The sequence below is a fragment of the Brachyhypopomus gauderio genome, chromosome 11 (assembly GCF_052324685.1).
Source record: "Brachyhypopomus gauderio isolate BG-103 chromosome 11, BGAUD_0.2, whole genome shotgun sequence".
NCBI lineage: Eukaryota > Metazoa > Chordata > Actinopteri > Gymnotiformes > Hypopomidae > Brachyhypopomus > Brachyhypopomus gauderio.
In genome coordinates, this window is record NC_135221.1 from 2,935,916 (window position 1) to 2,958,736 (window position 22,821).

The 22,821-nt window shown below is 51.3% G+C and overlaps 2 protein-coding genes and 1 long non-coding RNA gene across 3 annotated transcripts; 1 reads left to right on the forward strand and 2 right to left on the reverse strand.

Annotated features, from left to right (window-relative positions):
- The first annotated feature begins 6 nt into the window (after window positions 1–6).
- On the forward strand, window positions 7–20,544 carry afap1l1a (actin filament associated protein 1-like 1a). The gene is given in 20 exon segments (XM_077021077.1): window positions 7–156; window positions 11,487–11,612; window positions 11,784–11,867; window positions 11,962–12,047; window positions 12,636–12,747; window positions 13,330–13,428; window positions 13,618–13,826; window positions 14,302–14,481; window positions 14,647–14,730; window positions 15,488–15,584; window positions 15,918–15,967; window positions 15,969–16,071; window positions 16,274–16,482; window positions 16,566–16,711; window positions 16,814–16,871; window positions 17,383–17,488; window positions 18,064–18,231; window positions 18,855–19,030; window positions 19,136–19,261; window positions 19,610–20,544. Coding segments are annotated over 20 exon segments (2,268 nt in total). The 5' UTR covers window positions 7–134; the 3' UTR covers window positions 19,637–20,544.
- LOC143527585 (uncharacterized) lies at window positions 258–1,216 on the reverse strand. The gene is made up of 3 exons (XR_013134187.1): window positions 924–1,216; window positions 520–631; window positions 258–442 (listed from the first exon to the last, which is right to left on the reverse strand). It is a non-coding gene; the product is annotated as an uncharacterized LOC143527585 (long non-coding RNA).
- A 433-nt stretch (window positions 20,545–20,977) lies between the features above and the next one.
- On the reverse strand, window positions 20,978–22,668 carry pttg1 (PTTG1 regulator of sister chromatid separation, securin). The gene is made up of 6 exons (XM_077021076.1): window positions 22,539–22,668; window positions 22,019–22,147; window positions 21,585–21,727; window positions 21,425–21,497; window positions 21,200–21,346; window positions 20,978–21,118 (listed from the first exon to the last, which is right to left on the reverse strand). The coding sequence occupies exons 2-6, from the start codon at window positions 22,101–22,103 to the stop codon at window positions 21,036–21,038; spliced, it is 531 nt and encodes a 176-aa protein (XP_076877191.1). The 5' UTR covers window positions 22,104–22,147; window positions 22,539–22,668; the 3' UTR covers window positions 20,978–21,035.
- Between the last annotated feature and the right edge of the window lie 153 nt (window positions 22,669–22,821).

A 22,821-nucleotide genomic window follows, 5' to 3' on the forward strand; every position in this document is an offset into this window, starting at 1 on the left:
CCAGAGCGCTCCGTCAGGAAGTGCGCGCATCTGTTTAACTTCACTGCGAATGTGCGCTCGGTGGCGCGCGCTCACAACCCCGCGGGATGGTGCGCGCGGTGCGATGTTCTGCTCAGGGATCTTTATTTGATATCATGGAAGTAAAGAGTGAAAAATGTGAGTATCGTGTTTAACCAGGGTCAGAGTCATTTGTTGAAGTATTTTGCTATTATTTATTATTTGGGCTTTTTTTTTAGATTATCAACAGGTTTGTAACTTTTCCTTTGAAATACAAATTGCCAAAAGCAAGATAGATAGAAACGGGCAAAACCGACCAGGCACTTTTCATCTGTTGTAGATGTGCGTGTGTTGTAGATCTGGTTATATCAAGACGAGGTAAAGTGTCCTAGGTGAGGATCTTCACGCTTCTGCTCTCCACTCACATCGTGGTTTCTCCTAAAAACTAATGTCATTAGTCAGTAGTGGTGGTGGTCGTTCATAATGTGGTTTAGGTGAATATGTTGGTGAAAGTGTAGTTACCTGTAGTGTGTGACTCCCTGTGTGCTCAGCTGTTTCTCTGACACATTCACTTCTCCTTTAATACGGACTGTTTTCACGCAGACGCTGATCCTGAGATGAGACCACACGTGGCCTTGTTGGGAAATAAAGAGATATTAATTCAGAAGTTTTCAGCTGGAGTTTGTTTTCAGTGTCTTCTGGACTCATCTTGTCAGTTCAGACTCCCCAGTTCCTGTTTTAGTTTATAAGTAAAGCCTGTCTAAAGAACCGAGTCCTAACACGATCCCCGTGGTGAACGGTTTGTGGGTTTAAGATCCCTTTGAAGTCCTTCTGTTTTATATATATGTTTAACTTGTGTATATATATTTGTATATTTATTTTGAGACACTTTTGGTGCGCATAATGACTGAAGGATGCTGCCGCACCTGGGCACGTGCACGAGCACACTGGCTCTGACATGTTTTCTGTTTTTGTGTTTTCGCAAATCCTCTCAAATCCTCCCGAAGTGCTTCGTGCCGTGGTGCCGAGTCGTCTCTCTCAGGGAGGGAGCAGCGCAGGGACAAAGATTTGGCACCAATTCAGATCATCTTCCTGTGTAGAAAAACAGTGAAACGCGTTTTAATACTAATCAGTGCAGCGTCGCTTCCTTCACCACCACGGGGCCTGTGCGCCCTCATAAAACACACAGGCCAACACAGAGAGGAATGCCTGGTTAGGATTACAGGGTTAGATAACAGACACATGAAAGTCATTACGGATCTCAAATACAGCAAATGTCTCTCAGGTGTTTCAGAACTCTGAGGAGTTTCTACAGAGCCTGTCACAGGTGCGGGACTCAGATAGGTTCGGCCTTCCCCCCCCCCCCCCACCCCCGTCTGATGACCCGGGTTGGGGTGGGATGTTAAAGAACTGCCTGGTGTTTTTCTAACTCGACAGTATATGGAGTTTTAGCCTAGTGAAGCTTCCTCTCCCGTAGAGGCGATTTTGTAAACACAACCAGAGAGACACCGTAATGGAGCCGGAAAGACCAAACAAGTGGTCCTTGCCTCTATTTTTGGCCATTTTCTCTGGAGCCAAAATATTTTTGTTTGTTTTTGTTTTGGTTTTTTGGCTGGAATGTTTGGTTGTTTCCTGCGGTTGTTTTTAAGTAATCTGTCAGGTTCTGGGGGTCCCGTGTTATTTTTGGTCTCCGGCGAGATGATTTCAATCACATGTTTGGCAGTTCAGAAGGGCTGTTTTAAACTTCCTTTGCAGTTACAGTGTCATCAATCGTACGATCACTGCGTGCTTTGTTTGTGATGGTATCAGCATGCGGATGCTTCTCTAGTTTCGTAGCCCACGTTGATTGTGAATCATTAAACTAATGTCCATAAGCAAACAGAACTGAGTTCAGAATGCTCTTACAGACGGATCCATGCTGGATTATTGTTGTAGGTGTGCAGGGGAATATCACTCTCCCACTGGGGCTGTTCATGTGTGGGATTGTCTAGATCTTTCTTTTGGAAAAGCTGTATTGAATCATATTTATTGTTTCCCTGTTCTCCTGCTCTCAAGCCACAAGCAGATGGAAGAACTCATGAGTGTCCAGAACAAAGATCTCCTGTCTTGTAACTCTCATAATGACACATGAATTAAACATGCATGTGGAGCAGCACACTGGGGCTCCAGCACCTTGACCTTCAGCACGGAGCCCCAGTGTCCCACGCTGAGCAGACTGGTGTGGTGAACAGCAGCCGTGTCTGCGTGTCTGGACCGGTCCGTGTCTGCGTGTCTGGACCGGTCCTTGTCTGCACTGCCAGGTAGCACAAAGCAGACCATTCCCTCTTTTGGGAACGCCACTCTTGAATTAATACCTGGTTATGGGTTAGCAAGCCATGACACATCAGTGTAGTGGGCTGTCAGACCTCCACTTGAGCATCAACAGGGGAAGGAGGAAACGTCTTCAGGCTGTGTGCATATTCGAGCTTCCAGAGCGATGGGCTTAGCTTAAAATGGCACTGTTTGCTTTGACTGTGTTTGTGTGCCAGACCACCAATCTCATCTCCTCGCAACAGTTTCAACAGTGTCTGCTGCACTTCCTGCATTTCATGCCTCTTGATTGGCCGTTCGAGCAGCATGTGGGCCAATCACGTTTAATCTATCCTCCAGTCGAGTGCTAACGGCACATCCATTTCCATTGCAAGGTTCTTGTGCCCAGGGTTGCCAAGGTGACACTGTTGCTCTTACAAACGAGGCCCCGCCCCAAGACAGGATGTCTGCCCCTGGTGTGATCGTGAGCGCACGTGTACGAGGTCTCGGCACCAGAGTACCACTCAGTTCACAGCGATGTGGGGTTACACACTCCGGCTCTGAGCACACACCCCCCCCCCCCCCCCCCCCCCCCCCCCCCCCCCCCCCCCCCCCCCCCCGGGCAGGATAGACATCAGCCTGCAGGTGCAGTGAGGGCTGGCGTGACTAGTCTGATTTATTAACCCCTCTGAGCAAGCCCCTCATTAAGCCTGTGTCCACCCTGTAAACCTGATGTCTGCGGGCGTATCTGAAGGTGGAACCATGGAAACTTGTTGTAGCTGTTGGTTCCTTATGAACCTGCCTGGCTCGTGGAAGTGATTTATGGATCTTCTACTGAAGTGTTTGTTCGGGTGCTGCCACGGTGTTACAGGAGCACGGTGTCTGGACGTCTCCTCGACATCTCTGCTCAATGGACGCTTCCTCCCCGAGCTGATCTGTGAGGTCAGAGGTCAAGCCTGCCCCCTAGTGAGGGGAATTCCCCTGCCTTCTGAGTCTACACACACACACACACACACTCACACTCACTGTCCCATGAACATCCTTTTCCATGAATATTCCCTGACAAAGCCTCCAGTCTTTGTGCAGCTACAGTGTCGGGGGCTCTGAACAGTCTTAACAGTGTGAGGGGAACACTGAATTTCTTCACAAAGGAGAGAGAGGGCATAGCTGCTGGGTGAAGTCATGGGGGTTTTGGGTAATGGGCAGAATGGAGCAGACAGGCGCGTCCTTTGTGCGGAAGCGTGCTCAACTCACCCTAATCATGCAGCGGACTTGGGGTGCAGTGAAGGAGGGTGTTGGGGGGAGGTGCTGGCTGGGTGGTGGTGGGGTCAGAGGTCAGCATTATCCATGGCCAGTCGCCTCTCATTACCACACTCGTTCATCCCCAGCCGTCAGCGCTGACCTCTCCGGCTTGGGAACCCGCTCTCTCTGAACCGCTCTGGAGACGGGAGTGAGCGCCCCCACCTGCCATGCCCTCTCACTAACTCCCCAAGCTCTCCACTTCCTGTTTGACCCACCTGCCACGCCCTCTCACTAACTCCCCAAGCTCTCCACTTCCTGTTTGACCCACCTGCCACGCCCTCTCACTAACTCCCCAAGCTCTCCACTTCCTGTTTGACCCACCTGCCACGCCCTCTCACTAACTCCCCAAGCTCTCCACTTCCTGTTTGACCCACCTGCCACGCCCTCTCACTAACTCCCCAAGCTCTCCACTTCCTGTTTGACCCACCTGCCACGCCCTCTCACTAACTCCCCAAGCTCTCCACTTCCTGTTTGGCCCATTTGCCACAGCGAGCGAGTTACACGACCCGCTGCTGTGAGCAACCGAGTGCCGGTTCAGCCTGCAGGCTGGGTGATGAGAAGCAGAGTAAACCTGAGCACTGATCACACACTCCGTTACTCTCTCCTCCGTGGGCTTGGGCGAGAGCTCGGTGGTTACACGCGCGTCTCTGCTGACTCCCTCGGGTCTAATATCGTTCGTGTTGACTGATCTGGTCGTGTTCTCGGGGAGCGTCCTCTCCCTCCACACCTGAACCAGAGCTTCTCACGGTTCCTGGAGGAACACGCTCGGTCAAACGTAACGGGGACCTGTTAGTGCTGGAGCCCCAGTGCTTGATGGGAAAGGAGAGAGAGAGAGAGATCAAAGCTTCCTGCACCCCACTGAGCCGAGACTGGCCTTCAAAGCTGGTTAACGCTTAAGCAGGTGACTAGGAGTAATGGAGCCCATAACTCTGCCACTGTGTGCGCGTACGGGATGTTCACGGTGACCCCGAGCCCTCCTGCTAACGTCCCGCAGCCGTTCAGTAGCTACAGTCCTGTAACGGAGCTGCGGGTTAATGGCCCTGCCCACCTCTGCATGTCCAGGGGGGGCTGTGGTGAACCAGCTGGTGTGGGCAACATGCCTGGAGCTTCTTCAGACTTTGTTTAACCTTCCTGATGTAGAACAATGAAAGTTCAGGGAAGCAGAAGGTATTTCTTACCTTTGGAAGACGATTACGGATTAATCTTTTCTTATGCAGATGTACATTGAACCCTACACTAGATTAATGCATTTGGGAATACGGAACCTTGAGAAGGTTGAAAAATCAGTAGTGCCTGTAAAAAAATAATTAATTAATAAATAAAGCAGGCTGTTCATCTTTAACTGTTTGTGTGTGTGAAGCTTCATTTTATGATGGCTTGAAGCATGTTGTCAACCATCATAAAGCAGACTGTTCATCTTGAGCTGTGTGTGTGTTTAATGATGACCTGAAGCATGTTGTCATCCATCATAAAGCAGCAGCACTCATCTGTAATCTTTTCCCACACACTGTGAACCACCTTTAACATAGTGTGTCTCAAATTGCGCCCAGAGAGCTAAGCTTTTCCACATGCTTACCTGCTACCTTTTCGTGTGTGTGTGTGTGTGTGTGTGTGTGTGTGTGTGTGTGTGTGTGTGTGTGTGTGTGTGTGTGTGTGTGTGTATGTGTGTTACGGGAAGGGGTGTGCGGATATACTCACTCCTCTGATATAGTCATTACTCTTTACCGTGGTGGGACTGCATACATTTTTTAAATCAAAGGTAGGTCATGTGCGCATGTCTGTGTGCTAGTGTACACACACCTCTCCACTGAGCCCCAAACTGAGTGAGGACAGGAGGTCAAAGTGATGGCCGTCAGCTCAGACGGGAAAAACGCTGCCCTGCCAATCCACTAACAGCTGTGTGTGTGTGTGTGTGTGTGTGTGTGTGTGGGTGTGTGAGGAAGTGCCAGAACAGATTCGGCTGCATGCATGAATGTTTGTCCTAAGGGTGTGTGTGTGTGTATGTGTTGTGTGTGTGTGTGTGTGTGTGTGTGAGTTGTTTTCAAATCTACGCTGGAGGCAACAGCACACAATAGCACATTACTCTTCCAGAACGACAAACTCTCATCTCCATATAGCTTCCCCGTCATACTGTCCAAGCTGTTTATTTTTTCCAGACCTCCCAACATGTCCTGTCTGCCACACAAGGACCTGGCTCTCTGTTATTTATTTAAATATATTTTTATTTTACTAGTTGGTCCGAATATACCTGAAATTCCATGGTTAGGAAATCGCCTGTGGTTCAGAGAGGATTACAGTGTTTGAGCTTTCCCGGTTGTGACTGGAGGCCCTCAGCCAATCAGAGAACAGCACCATGACGGTCCACGCCCACTACATTAATTAATCACTGCATCGAACGTGATGTGGCAAGTGCTTAGCGTTCCTACGTGCGATCACACGGCGTGATACTGGCTGTCGTGATCTCATAGCGTGATATGCGATATGGGCTGTGATGTCACTCTCCATCTCTATGTAACATCTCCTCTGAGTCACTTGTTATGTCCATCATGGAACTCATCAGACTGGGGCGTAAAGCCATCTCTACTTCGAAAGAGCCCAAGCATGTGCGGAAACCCGGGGACGAACACGTATCTGATGAGGGACGCGAGGTTTGTGTTGGACGACTTTGCCTCACTGTTGACTTTGGGAGCGTTTAGGCGAGATGTCATCTCACAAAGCCGGGGGGGGGGGGGATCACGCTTGGAAACTGGAGCCCCGCTGACAACGCCCTCCTCCGCTCAGATGTGTGGCGTCGATCAGAGACGGACTGCAGCTGTTGGGCCACGGTGCCGGTCCGACGCCTCCGGTTCTCCTCGTGGTTGGACCGTGCGACCCCAGCGGTCTCTGCGTGTGCGCTGAGATGTTCGTGGTGCTATGGGTTCCCTGTCCTCACCGGCACCTCTGAAGAGTCCACGGGCTGAAGTGATCCATCACCTCACTGCAGCAAGGCCGTCCACTGTGTGTCTACAGCAGAGTGCAGTAACCCTTCGAACACTGACATCAGGAGGGAGAGCTAGAGTCTTATTTACAGCTGTAGATCTTATTAAATTACCCATAAACCCTTGTTGGTTCATAGCGTTTGCCTGCGTTTCCAGGACGCGCCTAGTGAATTAAGCTTTTTTTCATTTATCTTGGCTAAAAAAAGAATAATAACACCTCAAATGATACTTGAGTCTTGTCCTAGTAAATGTATTACTAGGACACATTACAGTAAATAGTGGTCAGTGGTTCTGGGGTGGAATGTGAGGAGAAGCCCTGCCCGTCTGCCGTAGCTGGCGGCCCGATAACGTTGAGTGGCATCATCTTGCAGCGTCTCTCGGGACCGGGACAGATCTTAACGTGCCTTCGGGACTCTCCGATTTGGGAAAGGACAGAAACGTGTCTGCTGTCATGTCAGAGATGGATACACTGATGGAGCAAAGTTTATCCAAGCAGTCTGGTAAAGGCGTGTGTGTGTGTGTGTGTGTGTGTGTGTGTGTGTGTGTGTGTGTGTGTGTGTGTGTGTGGTGATACACACACGGGTGAGTGTGCCTGCGTGGAAGGGGGAGACCTGCTAGCATGCCCGGGCCTGTGTGGCGCTCTCGGGGGTGTGTGTCTGGGGCCAGAGCTGCCCGGGCACGTCGACAGTGTCTCGTCTGCACACAGGCACCCTGACGGCTGCCCAACGGGGCACCTTTTTCTACACCCCACTGTGTGCGCTGTAGGGTGCTGCAAAAAAGAAACTGTAGTGCAGCATTTCTGTGGAGCAAAGCAGTTATCTAAGCACTATCACGTGAGGAAGAATGAGTGCAGGCCCCCGTGGAGCCGTCCGGGGACGACAGGAACATCAGGCCCCTGGGCTCAGGCTGTGGGGGTGGGGCGTGTTTACACAGGGCTGTCCTGGGGGCTCTAAAACCCCTTAGGATTGTAGACTGGGATTGGGTGGCTCTTGAACCAACACACACACACACACACACTGTGAACACCCTCCCCCAGTTCTACCTTAGATACAGCAGAAAGGGAGGGCAAATACCCCTGCTCCAGAACTATCCTCAGATACCTCCATGAGGGAGAGCGAGGGAGGGAGAGAGAGAGAGAGAGAGAGAGGAGGAGGAGGAGGAGGAGGAGGATTGGGAGAGAGGGAGGGACTGAGAGAATGTAAGGTGATGGAACGGCACCTAAACTAAGTCATTTGTTGTCTGACTCGAGCCCAGTTCACAGACGCTTTGTCTCCAGCCAGTGGTCACACGTTCACTCTGCCTTTGTGGATGGTTATATGACTTTCTCCTGTGTGCTGGAAGATGGTGGTGGGTCCGATTGCCTCTTCTACAGCTGTGGTTGGTAGGTGGTTTATTACTCACTCTCTTGTTATTTATCTTTACTGGTGGTTTACAAGACGGTGTAGTGTCAGTGTAGTACAATACAGTGCAGCACAGTCATTTAAACACTTTTGAACAGCTTCACTGAAGAGCTGTTTAAACGACTCCTTTCTTGGAGAGCATGAGAAGAACCTGTTTCAGCTAGCACAGTTCCTGCTTACCCAAGCAAAATGTGCTACAGGGTTTTTTTTTCTGGTACCTCACAGGTCTCACAGCTGAATAAATTTACAATCTCACTTTTCACATCCTGGTTTTGGCAGCTTAAAGGTGTTTGAGAGGGGCTCGAGGGGATGTGAGGAATGGTCTCAGCCTGGTCTCAGCCTGGTCTCAGCCTGATCTCAGCCTGGTCTCAGCCTGGTCTCAGCCTGGTCTCAGCCTGGTCTCAGTCTGGGCGGTGAGTCCTGGTAAGCCCAGAAGCAGCAGATCCACTGAGGGGAAAACACCTCATTTCTCATCTCAAAAGCACGGCCGCAGGCGTCAGTCTCCGATCTCTCGATCCAGCTCGAATGATCCGCCCGCTATAGCTTCTCGAGCTCAGGTCATGTAAAGTGAGCGAGAAAGAGACGGAGAAAGAGACGGAGAAAGAGAAAGAGAGAGAGAGAGAGAGAGAGAGAGAGAGAGAGAGAAATTTTGGACAGACTCCAGCTGAAAGAAAACAACACGCCTGCCATCAGCAGGTTGGCTGGACACGCCCCTGAGAGCCGGTGTGGAGTTCTGGCTTGGCGGTGTGCTGTTGTGATGTGTTATCAGGACCTCATGGGCAGCTTTCGGGAGGGGTGTGAGCAAGCAGGCCCATGTTGGGCTTGGCTGGCCGAGTGACCCTCCACAGGTGCAGCCGAAGATAAAGTGACTCCCTCCGCTTCTGATCTCCTCCAGGGGGATCGTATCGCTGTGGGACTCATGTGTGATTCTCCCCACCGGTGTTTGCTTTAAGCCGGCTGGAACTGGACCCAGAGGAGGACTTTTCATTAAGAACCTCCAGCACTGGGTAGTCTGGCTGTGGTGATCTAGATCTTACTCAACAATTGGGCTATTTTTTAAAAACAGATTAACTAAAAAGCTCTGACATCTGGAGAACTGTGTGATCTAAATCTCTCTGTGTTTATGATACACTTGGAAGTTCAAAGGGCCTCAAATGATTGACTTGTATTGTACTGTTAATCAGTACCTGTCTGTGCGCAGAACCCCGGAGACATTCCTTGGTCTCTGTTACTGATGGATGTCTAGGTTAGATTCTCAATTACAGAATATCTGACTATTATAAATGTCACACTAGATTTCATGCTAAAGTATCCGTGGCTAATACATCCTCCCAAGCCTGGAGTCCCACACCCATATGAAGGTTGGTCTGCTGAAACTGTATAGTGGATCCTTCTACAATTTCAAGCTTGTGGTTTTCTGGAGGGTATTCCCAGAGATCCTGAGAGAGGCAGCCAGCTTCACCCACCCCCAGTTGTAGCATATTTAGTTGCTGCTCAACCTTGTGTCCTGAATGGGGTTATCATCAGTGTGTGTGTGTGTGTGTGTGTGTGTGTGTGTGCGCGCGCGCGTGTGTGTGAGAGAGAGATGGCTGGGGCTTGTGTCAACAAGCCTGAATGAGGAAGCTTAGACATTCACAAAACATTGCTCAACATACACACACTGGCACACAGGTGAGAGTTGCCCTGGAGGCAGCAGCCGGGCATGCTGGGAGGAAGTGAGGTGTTTTTGTAGTAGGTGAGTCAACAACAAACAAGGGCATTCTGCCTTGTATTGTGTCTTTTGCACCGAGAAACCGGGTGGGTCCTTTTTCATTCCACTAACCAAAATATTTTGATGATTTCCAAGTATATGGGTGTGTACAAGCAACCGTGCACGTGTGTGTGTGTGTGTGTGTGTGTACTACTACCACTGCCCTTTGACCTTTGACCTGTGCCTTGGAGAAGGCTGATGTTGAGTTCAGGGCTCCAGTTCTGTTCTTCAGTACGAGCTGAGCAGGAATCTGTAGGTCGATCGCCCATGTGTTTGAGAAGAGATTTGGGGGGGGGGCTAAAATGTGTTGTTTAACTCTGTTATCGTGTCTCCTCTTTTACCATCAGGTACACAAGACGCCTGTTAACATGGTCTCTTGTTGCTTCTAACCATTGTTTTCGGAGCATGGATTGTTTCGATTGAAAACATGGAATGATCCGGAAATGTACTGCAGAATCAGTCACTCTCCCCCTCTAAAATAGATTTTAGAGCATAGCACATTGTTTGAGGAGCTGGCTTATGAAATCAATTCGGGTCTTGACCCATCACGCCTGTTTATCACTGCGAGCCCCCCCCACACACACCCCCCCGGCGGTCCCTGAGGTGGAAGTCTTGGCCGGGCGCTTCCTCGTGTCCAAGCCAAGCTGTCCAGCTGCTTGTTGGACACAGACGTTGGGGCCTCTCCTTCCACACCTCTCTGGTCCCTTCCCTTCTGTTCCAGAGTGGGAGCGACGAGCTTGTGCTGTTGGTGATGAGCTCATGTCAGTCGGGTCAGGAGGTGCTCGCCACAGACGTTGATTTTCCTCGGATAAAGCCGGGGGGGGTAGGTGGGTGTGGCGGTGGGGGGGGAGCCCACTCGCACAGCACTCCTGCCAGATCACTCTCGTCTCAAGCATGCTGCTGAAAGTCTGATTTATTATTCCACTTTGAGTCCCTCAAAACTGGGTGGTAGGTTTATTTGAACTTGCAGTGCGAGCATTTTATTTATTAATTTTTTTTTGTTGCAGTGCAAGTTAATGCAAACATTCTGGGTTGGAACTTGGGGACCTCTCACTACGGACAATGTAGATTTACAGATCTGTGCAGCCCGTGGGCAGCAACATCTAACCCCCCCCCCCCCCCCCCCCCCCCCCCACTGTTGTAAGTGAGCTGTTCGGCCCACGAGCTGAGGCTCTCTGAGAACCAGGGTTGAGGTGCAGCTGATGGGATCTTGGCGAACTGATGTTAAGGATTCTGTGTTTGTGGGGAATACCACGGTGGAGAGGTCAGAGGGCACGAGGTGTGTAGGTGTACAGCTCGATCACAGCACTGCTGCAGGCAGGGTGTTGGCTCAACAGCTCGGGCAGTTTGCCAGAGGTTAGAGGGCAGGTCTCCGGTTCTGTGTCGGAGAGTTTCAGTTATCCCAGCAAGACGGACCACATTCCTGGGTGAGAACTCTGGCCCCACTTTCGGGGAGGTACTGAGGTCCAAATCGGGTCCAGTTGATGCCTGCAGACTACAGATATCTTTCCCTGCCTTCTTTGAGTGTACAGTCACACCTTCACCTCTGTCTTCCTCATTTTGGTACAGGAGGTATTTGAGGGGCCCATCTTAATTATTATCGGTACATTAATACTCCTCATGTCTCTCTTACGTGTGCTGATCGGCTGTGATCATTGGGCATTTGCAGATGACCCTATTGATCTAATTGTGGCATGTATGGACGGTCGTACAATCTGCTGTCTGATGACCTTTAACTTTGAACCTTGACCCCCACCCCCCCACCCCCAGCAATGGAGCTCTTGGTGACAGAGCTGAATGTCCTGCTGAAGCTGCTGGATCACGAGACCTTGAGCTCTGCTACTGAAGAGAAGAAGAGTGCAGTGAGGAATCTCCTCAAACACCTTCAACCATCAGGTGCCTCATAGAACCATGATGTATTGGAGTGAGCTGCAGGCTCCTCTAAATCAGCGTGAAGTCCTTCTCGTTTTACTGAAATAGATTGTGACTTATAACATTATGTTTAATAGGTTTTGTGGTTTTGTGGTGTTTATCTCTGTCTTAACCTGCCTCTTCTGCCCTGTACAGCCCCTGGGTCAGACTACATGTACATGAACACCTCTGTCTACAGAAACGGCACCAGTTTCGTGGAGTCCCTTTTTGAGAAGTTTGGTGAGAAGTTTGAGAAGTTTGGTTTCGATCAACACTCCCCACTAGCGCTCATAAAGACATGCATTATTAAAAGCATTCCTGACGCCTCTTCCAGACTGCAACCTTGACGACTTGAAAGTGGACGCAGACGAGCAGAAGAAAGACCAGAACCAAACCGAGCAAGCAGCTTCCTCCAAACCCGTAAGGATCTCCCTGCTCATAAATAATGAGCTTCTTCAGTTTTTACACGTTTTCCCCGACACGGTGAGTTTGAGCGACGGACGTAGCCACGTTTGCGTCTGTAGTAAGGACGGTGCTCAGTCGGGGTGAGGAAACGCAGGAACGTTCACCTCCCAGAACTGAAGATCTTCTCCAGCTGTACTGCTGCCACGGAGATAGTGAGCCATCCTGAAATCGTCACCATACCATCATACGTTCCCCGTCAGCCATCTGACCAGTTCTCCACAGATCCAGGATTAATGAAGGAACAAGCAGCCCTCGGTTCTCCCACATACACACAGCGTTTCCCTCCGTGGGTGCACGTCTGTTGTTGCTCGTCTTTATTAAAACAACGCTCGCGGCTGAAGGATGCCAATGTTTTGTGGGCTTTCCTTTGACTCGCTCCAGGGGTCACATATCATTGTTATAGGGCCGGCGTGCTGAGTCGTGGAGGCCTGCCATCTCGGTCGGCCTCATGGTGCGGGTTTGTGTGGAAAAGCAGATGTTGACCGTGAGCGGACGCGTGTGGGGCCAGCCTGACGCGTTCTCTTGCCCTCTCTGTTTGCCCAGAGACGAGCGGACACGCCCCCTCCCCTGCCCACCACCCCCCCGCCGGAGGACTACTACGAGGAGGCCCTACCCCTCAGCCCCGGCACCGTGCCCGAGTACATCACCCGTCGCAGTGAGTTCTTCCTCCCCAGAAGTACTGCAGGGGGTTATGGGCATTTTTATTACCCATAATCCATATGTTCTATATCTACAAAATGACGTCTAATGGCAGATCACAGCAGCCGCCCTGTATTCGCTCGCGAGCCAATATGAACTCACAGCTTTGCTTTATTAGAAACATTTATTTGAAACACATGTACACTCGGAGTGTACAGCCCATATGTTGTCATGTCCAGTTTGTGTTGGCCGTAGTTCAGCTCACTATCAGGGACCAGGTGACCACTGTTAGTGGAACATTGTTGGGTAGCAGACCTGTTAGCCTGCCAGTGTATCTCACAGCAGCTGCTACACTCATACCAGCACAAACGGGGACTGTGGTCACAAACTAGTGAGAGATGAACAGTGAATACAGAACGCTGTCTGACAAACCATGCAAAGGCAACAGTTTATTATCTGTATAATGTATCTAGAAAAGAGACCATGGTGTCCAGAGCAGGGTAGAGAGTGGTGAGTGTGTACAGTGCAGCACCTCGTGGGTTTTTTGTCTTTTAACAGTGGAATGTGACCTCTACCCTCTGACCTTTCTCACCCCTAGGTAGCTCCAGCCCTCCTAACTCCATCGAGGACGGATATTATGAAGATGCAGAGCACAACTACCCCACTGCCTGCACCAACGGCCGGCGGAAAAACTCCTGTGAGTGTGGGACAGCCTGGCACGGAGCCCCGTGTATGACACAGGGTTTCCAGAGAGGCTTCTCAGGGGCTGAATTCATTCCTGTGGTTCATTGTGTTCATTCGCTTTACACTGCATTGCTCATTCGCTGTAAAGTGTTCAGTGATACGGCTCCAGAACTTGATGGCCGCTGTATCTTTTGACCTTCAGATAACGATTCAGATGCTCCGAGCAGCTCCTACGAGTCTTATGATGAGGAAGATGAGGAGAAGAAGCAGCGGTTAACCCACCAGTGGCCGTCGGAGGAGAACTCCATGGCCCCGGTGAGGGACTGTCACATCTGTGCCTTCCTGCTGAGGAAGAAACGTTTTGGCCAGTGGGCCAAACAGCTGACGGTCATTCGCGAGAACAGACTGCAGGTGAGTTCTAATATAAATGATAGAACCAGAGGGCTCACTGCTGGGATGGGGATGCTAGAGGTTCTTTAAGATAATGTGAGCATACTGACCAAACCTCCTTCCTCGTTTGTATTTTTGGAAAACGTGGGACATGTGGTACTTATGGGTGTTCAGCTGTGTGTGAACCTGTGGGGATTCTACTGTGTGTGTGTGAACCTGTGGGGATTCTACTGTGTGTGTGTGTGAACCTGGGGGGATTCAACTGTGTGTGTGTGTGTGTGTGTGTGTGTGTGTGTGTGTGTGTGTGTGTGTGTGTGTGTGTGTGTGAACCTGGGGGGATTCAACTGTGTGTGTGTGTGTGTGTGTGTGTGTGTGTGTGTGTGTGTGTGTGTGTGTGTGAACCTGGGGGGATTCAACTGTGTGTGTGTGTGTGTGTGTGTGTGTGTGTGTGTGTGTGTGTGTGTGTGTGTGTGTGTGCTTCTTGCTCCAATGCCAGTGCTACAAAAGCTCCAAGGATCAGTCCCCTTACATGGACCTGCCCCTCAGCCTGTGTAACGTCATCTACGTTCCCAAGGACGGCCGTAAGAAGAAGCACGAGCTTCGATTTTCTCTGCCTGGCGGAGAAGCCCTCGTGCTGGCCGTACAGAGCAAGGAACAGGCGGAGAAATGGCTGCGGGTGAGTGTGCACTTCACACGGGGCTTCTCAACTCCTCCACAGCTGGGCGCCCGTCCATTATGAATGCACACGCAGCGTTGTGGATGTATTCTAGACCTCCTGCCCCAGGAGATCTGACCACGCGCACGCTGGGAGCTGCTGATGTGAAGATCTTTGTGGTTTTAGGTGGTGCGTGAAATCAGCAGTCTGGGGAATGGACTGGACAGCTCGACATCTCCCGTGACCTCCAGAAGGACAGAGCTGGACAAGGTACAGCAGGCTCGTGAAGCTCCGTGGTGGAGCATCTCCAGTCATCTACACAGTTCACACACGTTCCTGGATGTCATGCAGCATAGATCGAAAGGCCCATAGGACTTGGTCATGTTTGTGGAATCCATTAGTAATCCAAATGGTGATCTCACTGAAACCTCCATGCTAATGAATAAATGAACCCACCTCTACAGAATCTACTCATGATTATATCTGCTGATGTCGTACCAAACATGCAGCATCTCCTGACTTATACTGCACAGCACGAGTCTCTCTGCCTTTCAGAGTTTCTCTTTCTTTCTGCACATGGTGTGTGTGTGTGTGTGTGTGTGTGTGTGTGTGTGTGTGTGTGTGTGTGTGTGTGTGTGTGTGTGTGTGTTTGTGTGTGTGTGTGTGTGTGTGTGTGTGTGTGTGTGTGTGTGTGTGTGTGTGTGTGTGTGTGTGTGTGTCCGTTATGGAGGGTGGGTGTGTTTAGCGGGTGGGTGCTGCACATTTAGCCTGGTTCAGCTGTGGCCGGTGAGGGGTCAGATATGGTGGGACTCTGGGCCTCTGCTTCCGGACTAACCCGTCCCGACTCCCCCCCTGGAATGCTGAGCCTCCTGTTTAACTCCCGGTTTGTGTCTCACCCTGCCAAAGGCCCCCCACCCCGACCCACTCTGACCCACACAAAACAAGGCAGAACCAGCAGGGGTTCTCTGCGCTTGTTTTGACTGCAGCTGCTGGAGTTCAGCTGGTGATCGTGACTCTCCTCCCTCAGAGACTGTCTGCTGAGAAACCCCCGTGTGCTGAGAAACCCCCGTGTGACTCGGACGGCGCGCTGAGCGGAGACGGTTGCCGTGACGGCCGGGATGTGGGTGAGATGTTCACTTCACCATTTACAGTCGTGTCTTTCTTACCTTCCCTCATGATGCAACTGGGCTCACATATTCACAAAATCAGACGAAAAGACCTACAGCGTGTGTGTGTGTGTGTGTGTGTGTGTGTGTGTGTGTGTGTGTGTGTGTGTGTGTGTGTGTGTGTGTGTGTGTGTGAAATCTCAGGCCTGAGTTCCTGTGCAGTGACATTACCACTTTTTAGTGTCAAGAATGTGAGATGACTAACGGCTCACAATCAGTTTTTTCAACCTTTTGAAACCATGCACTCTGGAGAGTGTGTGTGTTTTTCTCATGCCGTGTGTGTGTTTATAGGTAAAGCCAAGCGGGGGGGCTCTGTCAGAGCTGACTGGCACGATGAGCAGGGTGGCAGGGCGTAAGATCACTCGGATCATCAGTTTCTCCCGGAGGAAGCCCCCCCTCCCAGGAGACAGTCGCTCGCCCTCGCTGGAGGAAGACCCTCGCTGCGGTGAGACTACCGCTCCTGTATCACCCTCCCAGTCTTCAATCAGGAGCTCTTACCCCCTTAGTCAGGCTTCTACACTGCTTGAACATGGATTAGAAGGGATCATCTTCAAAGAGCACAAGGATGGTGGTATTTCAAAGCCTCGTGTGTGTGTGTGTGTGTGTGTGTGTGTGTGTGTGTGTGTGTGTGTGTGTGTGTGTGGCAGGTTATCTGAGTGTTCTGGTGAACCAGTCCTGGAAGGAGCACTGGTGTCGGGTCAGCGGTGGTTCCCTGCAGATGCACCAGGATCAGGGTGGTCAGAGGTGTCAGGCCACCATCGCTCTGCGGGGCTGTGAGGTCCTGCCGGGCCTCGGGCCCAAACACCCCTTTGCCCTGCGGATCCTGAGGGGGGGCAGTGAGGTGGCAGCTCTGGAGGTGCTGATGTTTCCACGTGAACGCGCTGTGTCACGTTAAACTAAACAAGTTCGCTGATCATTGGGGCGGGGTGTGTTGGGCAGGCGCGCGGTTCTGAGGAGTTGGGCCGCTGGCTGGGGGTTCTGCTGGCAGAGACCGGTTCCTCCGCCGACCCGGAGTCCCTGCACTACGACTACGTGGACGTGGAGACCATCGCCAACATCCGCACGGCTGCCCGCCACTCCTTCCTGTGAGTGAACGAGGGATGCCTGAACGGGATTGTGGGACGTTGCATCGTGCGGCTTCGTTTCAGATCACTGACCGGCACGCTTAATCTCTCTTCCTTGTTCAGATGGGCGACGTCCACAGAGTCCAGGACGTACGACGAGGTCCCTTGTGAGGACACCCGGGTGAGGACCTGTTGTCTCCACACAGCCCAATGCATGTTTACGTACACACGGTGCTCGCGGTCCCCGTTCGGAGAGACCCAGGTCAGCCCAAAGTCAGTCAGGCTCCGGTCTAATGTCCTAATCCTACTAGACAGAGGATCCCCCTTTGAAGTGTGCGTGTCGAGCGTTGAAAAATGACGCCGTCTCCGTTCTCTACAGCTGTCCGAGATCGTCCCCCGCCCTGCTCAGTGGTCCAGGCCGAAAACACGATGCCCTGTATCTGTTTCACATGCTGAAGTGTAGACCACTGGTCTTGGCAGCAGGACACACACCTCTATGACCTCATGCACACACACACACCCGTGTCTCCATTAGAAGGACGGTGTGTGACGTCTGTCCCTGAGGAATGAGCGTATACACCAGGGTTCACTGAGACACTGCCCCCTACAGCTCACGGCGCATCACTGCCACAGCCCCGTCTCCTAACAGCGTGGCAGTGTTGTGAAACACGCCTTCTCTTCTCATTTGGCAGGAAAACCTGAGGCTGAGAGACAGTGGGTCTTTGGTGAAGAGACGCTTGGTCAGCACAGACCGGACCGGGACCAAACCCCCCACGGCGCTCAAACGCCACGGCTCCAGTGAGTCAGCACGAGACGCCTGATGCTATTCACACACACGCAGACACACACACACTTATCACACACGAACACTTTTCACATTCAACTATACAGACACTTCACAGACATGTACATAATCACACACACACACTTCACATACACACAGATGTAGATACAGATGTTTCACACACACCTACACTTATTTCACACATATAAACATACTTCACTTTCTGATACTTTGCATTTTCTCCATAAGCTCTGTACCGATTACGATCTATAAGCCAAGACGAGCGTCTAGTGCAGTGCAGCAGTGGAGGGGGTGGAGAGGGTGGTGTGGTGAGGGGGGTGGAGGGGGGTGGAGAGGGTGGTGTGGTGAGGTGTAGCTCTCAGGGTTCCCGCACCGTCACTTTAAAGGTGCCCCGCTGGGCCCCAGCCCGGCTACGCAACCTCACCTCTACTGACCTTTCGATTTGATCCGCACCCCACTCCACCCTGCCCTCCTGACCTCTCCGCGACCTTGGCAGAGGAGTTGAGAGCGCCCGATACCTTCCCACAACCTCCCCGCCTCTGACCTATGACCCCTCTTGCACTTTTAGGTGCGAACCAGTATGGGAGGTATGGGAAAACGCGGGCCGAAGAGGACGCCCGGCGGTACCTGGGGGAGAAGGAGGAGCTGGAGAAGGAGCGAGACGGCATGAGGAACGTCCTGATCTCCCTGCGCAAGGACAAACGAGACACCAAGAACAGGATGAAGGGGGCGACGGGTCAGTGTCCTGCTCACACTCATCACAACACAGTGGAGTTATAATGTGGTTTAACAGGCAAGAACACACACTACAGGATTTGCACAAGGCCATTTTCACCGATGTAAACATGCAGTTTTTCTTCATAATGTCTTTTTAATGTAGTGTGTTGCTTCTGGTGACCTACACAAATAACATAATTTTAGTAACTTGTCAATAGTTATTCTGCTGACTGGAGTCTTTAACGAATTGAAGCTTAATTTCCATCTGCTGGCCAGCTTTGGTGCCCTCTAGGGGATATTTGTGAAACTGCCACAGCAGTCCAGAGAACATGTGTTCAGCTCCAGCAGATGTGTGTGTGTGTGTGTGTGTGTGTGTATGTGTATAATGTGTGTGTGTGTGTGTGTGTGTGTCCCACTGATTTGGCTGAGCGTGAATCTCAGAGGGCCTCTTTCTCTTGACAGCGGTCAAGTGTAAAGAAGTTCTACATAATTTCATTAGGTGCTGGAGGCCGGATTGAGCCCACAGAGCCAGTAACACTGCTGCTGTTGTGCGGGCCGGACTCCGCGTCTCACGGCCGCCGTGTCCTGCGTTACTGTGCGCTGTTGGTGATGTTAACGGTTATGGCGCGTGTGCTGGTGCAGACAAGCAGCGGCGAGCGCTGGCGGAGTGCGTGGCCCGGCTGGAGGAGAGCTGTCGCGTGAAGGAGGGTCAGCTCGTCGATTTGGAGCTGAAGATCACACAGGTCAAGGAGAACCTGAAGAAGTCTCTGGCAGGAGGAGCCCTGGGAGCCCCTATGCACACCAAGCCCTTGATCAAGGTACCGCACGGCCCTAACGGGGGCGGCCCAGACGCTGGGTGTGCTGCAGCCTTCTGCAAAGCGACCGCGTCATACTGACGCCGATTTGCGTAATTTCTCTTGCAGAAGACGCGGCAGAGTGAGGCGCCACACGTCGACCCCTACCTACCGGTCAACTGCGCGTCCGAACTACGCAAGCGTCCCCCGTCCATCTATGCGTCCACAAAGGGAAGCGTCATGCAGAAAGCCAAGGTAAACCACTACACACACAGACTAAAGAAATCACTGCCTGCATCTGGACCAAGCAACCAAGTTACACAAAGGGCACCGTGTTCTGCAGGTGGGTCAGTGGGATTGCATTAAATATATCAACTGCCAGTGAGGTTTTAATGGGCCTCAATCGCCCTGGACTTATCCTGTCAGAAAAACACAAGTTTACCATTTACTGCTGCCATGAAGATAAATGGTGATAGAATCTGTTTTCATTGCCATAGACACCTGCTTCTCCACCAAATCCTTCCTGTGTTTGGGCAGCAACACAACTGTTTGAGCTAGTGGAGGTGTTCCTGCCTGGGTAGTTACATGCTGGCTTTGTTACAGGAGTGGGAGTCGAAGAGGGCAACATAAGAGGAACCGGTGGCTGGCCAGACATCTTGGACCATTTTGTGGCGTTAAAGTGAACTGGAGGACCTGCAGCTGTCCCTGTGGAAGACGCCCAGCGTGGCGTACACACCTGCGGTCCACAACACACCGTACTGCTTGTCTGGGAGTGGTACTCTCACCTGGATGACCAGCATAGTGGAATCAGCCGTGTCTGAAAGAGATGGAATGAGTTTGGGGGGAAAAAGTCAAATTCACTCCATCTTCATCAGGAAATGTGTGGCACATACAAATATTCAAATTTACTTCACTTATTTTCAGAGGATAAAACCTATTAAGAGGATCAGTGTGGAATTACTGTATTAAAAGTACCCACAATGCCACAGGCAGGGATGTCAGGACCTCTGCAGTGGTGCCTACAAGACCAGTATAGCAGTGTAGCGGGGAGCTGGAGTGAGAGACTTGGGCAAGTGTAGTCTGATTGCTGTATTAGCAGGAGGGGGACAGGTTTGAGACAGCACAGTAAAGAAAGATGTGAATGTGAACAGAGGCACACTGGCAGGGAGCCACTTGATTTTGTACTCAATCACTTTTTGAAATGTCCCACTACAGGGATCAGTACTGCTGTTTTGGAAAGGTTTTATACTACGTCTTTTTTTTTTCTATCTACACATTCCCGAGCTAACCTTTAACAAAAGTGGTGCTATTAACATTGTACCTTTGATTATACTCTGTTGTCTTGTGATGTGCTATAACAAAAGTCAATATGATCATTTTAGTTTAATTTTCTAAGCCTCGGTCCCCAATACTTTTCCACCCATTCCCCCACCACAATGTTTATCACAGTCACACCATTTTAATGTGAGCAACACATGCACTTTATTGTCTTTGACAAGCAGATAAATTAGGAAACATTAATAAATGCCTCAAACAGACAGTTGCTGGTCATGTGGTCATGGCTGCATGCATGAACATGGAGACTCCCAGCAGGGCAACACAGTCACGACTGAACTCAACAGGATAAATGATGCTCACTAAAGGCACCACGACCCCACTCCACAGAACTTCACCTGCACCGAGTTCAGGAACCAGATAGTAGCTCCACGGTCTTGATTCAAGCATCCGGGGCTGGGTCACATTACCAGAGCACAATTTTGATTGGTCTAACTTTTCAAGGAAAAGATGGCACACTAGTGCACCAACCTCAGCATTTTCATTCCACATTTCTACTCTAGTGGAGGTCAAGCACCTGTACAGAGGCATTTTATATTATTAAAATGACATTGAAGCTGTCAGCAAAGGAGGAGCAGTCTAGTAGACCCTGAGGAGCAGTGGTGTACCAAATATCAAACATTTTCAATACAAATGTGATATTAAAACAGAACCTTTATTTTAAAAGAAAATACATCAAGACAGATAATGAGACTCAGTAATCACACTCGGGTGGCAAATCCACAGTCAGCTCCTTTATCGTTTCCAAGAAGGCTCCCAGGTCATCTCTACAGTCCTCTGTAAGTGAAGAGAAAGCACTTGGTATCTCACCACACCCATTAAATTAATCTGGATTTGGACTGAACAGATTAAGTATACCTGAGGGGAGTTTAAGAGGTGATGGTGGCAGGCCTATATCAATCACGTCCTCTTCAGGAAACGCTCGAGTCCACTGCCCTCTTCCCAAACCAGCTAGCGAGAAACGGCTGAGACAGACGTCATCTGGTACACTGTACAATTCAAAATCTGGAGATGGTTCATGAAACCAAATGTTAGTCTTGGTCAGGGAGATCATCATGTCTGAGCACTCTGAAACGGGCCTACCACTCGGGTTGTACGGAAAGCACTTCTCAATCTCTGGATAATCCTCAACAGCAGGTTTGGGAGGAACTTTACACTGCAATGGAAGAGAGTCAACCTCACTGAACATTCTGGAAAGGAAAAGGTTTTAAAATAATAACACCGCGATATTTCAGCAGCTAACCTGCACTTCGAGGGGTTTAGTCCGCGGGTCAGACGCACGAGGAGTGGCCACGGTCTTGTTCACGGTGCCCAGAGCTCTGCGGGCCGACCGGGGCGCTGCGAGCCGCGGCGTCTTGGCGTTGAGAGGCGTTTTCAGGACCTGCTCTGTGAAGGAGGAGAGAAACAGCCCGATAACAACAACAACAACAACAACCCCAGACGGGACGGAGACACACACACACACACACCCAGGCAAGGGACACACACACGGGGGGGGGGGGGGGGGGGGGGGGGGGGGGGGACGACGACACCCAGGGCGGGTCACTCACCCAGGCGGGTCACCCGGGGGGGGGGGGGGGGGGGGGGGGGGTTGTGGACACACACCCCCCCAGGCGGGAGGGGAGAGATGTGAAGACACACACACACACACACACACACGTGTTGACCGGGTCTTACCGGGCGCGGAGCGCAGCCTGTGGCGGGACTTGGCGGGCCCGGTGAGGGCGCCGTTCTCCTGGTCCAGGTACAGCGCCACGTCCATGGTGTCACACCTTAACTACCGGAGAAACTACCGTCCGTTCAGACCTGAACGACACGTACCCGGTAGGGGGCAGTTAGGGGGCAGTAAAGGCAACAGAACCACTCCATCATCAACACAAGTTAGTCTGTGAGGGACGACTGCCTCGCCGCGCATGCGCTGTTCGTCAGTTAGCTCCGCGGCTACAGCGGCCCGTGCGGCGCCTCTCCGTGGTGCGGTGTGAGCGGCGAGGTGAAAAAGTCGCCAGTTTTGTTCCTCGTAAACGCCGCGCGACGTTAACGTAGCTGCGCGCGCGCGCTGACGCCACCATGCTAGCGGCTAACGACACGTCAGCTAGGAAACAGTCCAGTTTTATAACGATTATTTTGGGGTTATGGGGATAATTCGGTGTCTGAGGTGAAATATTACGAGAAGGCGCGTTGAACTGGAGACACTTACCGCGTGAGGACTTCACGTGAACGCGCACTGAGTGTTGAGTGTCGCGGTTAGCTTAGCTTCTCCGGAACGAGACGAGTTTGTTTTGGTTTTAACCGCCCCGGTTTTAAATGGCAACCTGCGTTCTGATTGGTCGGCAACCTGCGTTCTGATTGGTTCATGCCCTGTCCCTCCCATTTCTTCGGCGGTCATTCTTTTTCATTTGTTTGTTCTTGTACTGCCACCGCGTGGCCGGAGAGCTGCTCGCACAGGTAGGAGAAAGCAGGTAAGTTGGTTGTGGCTTGAA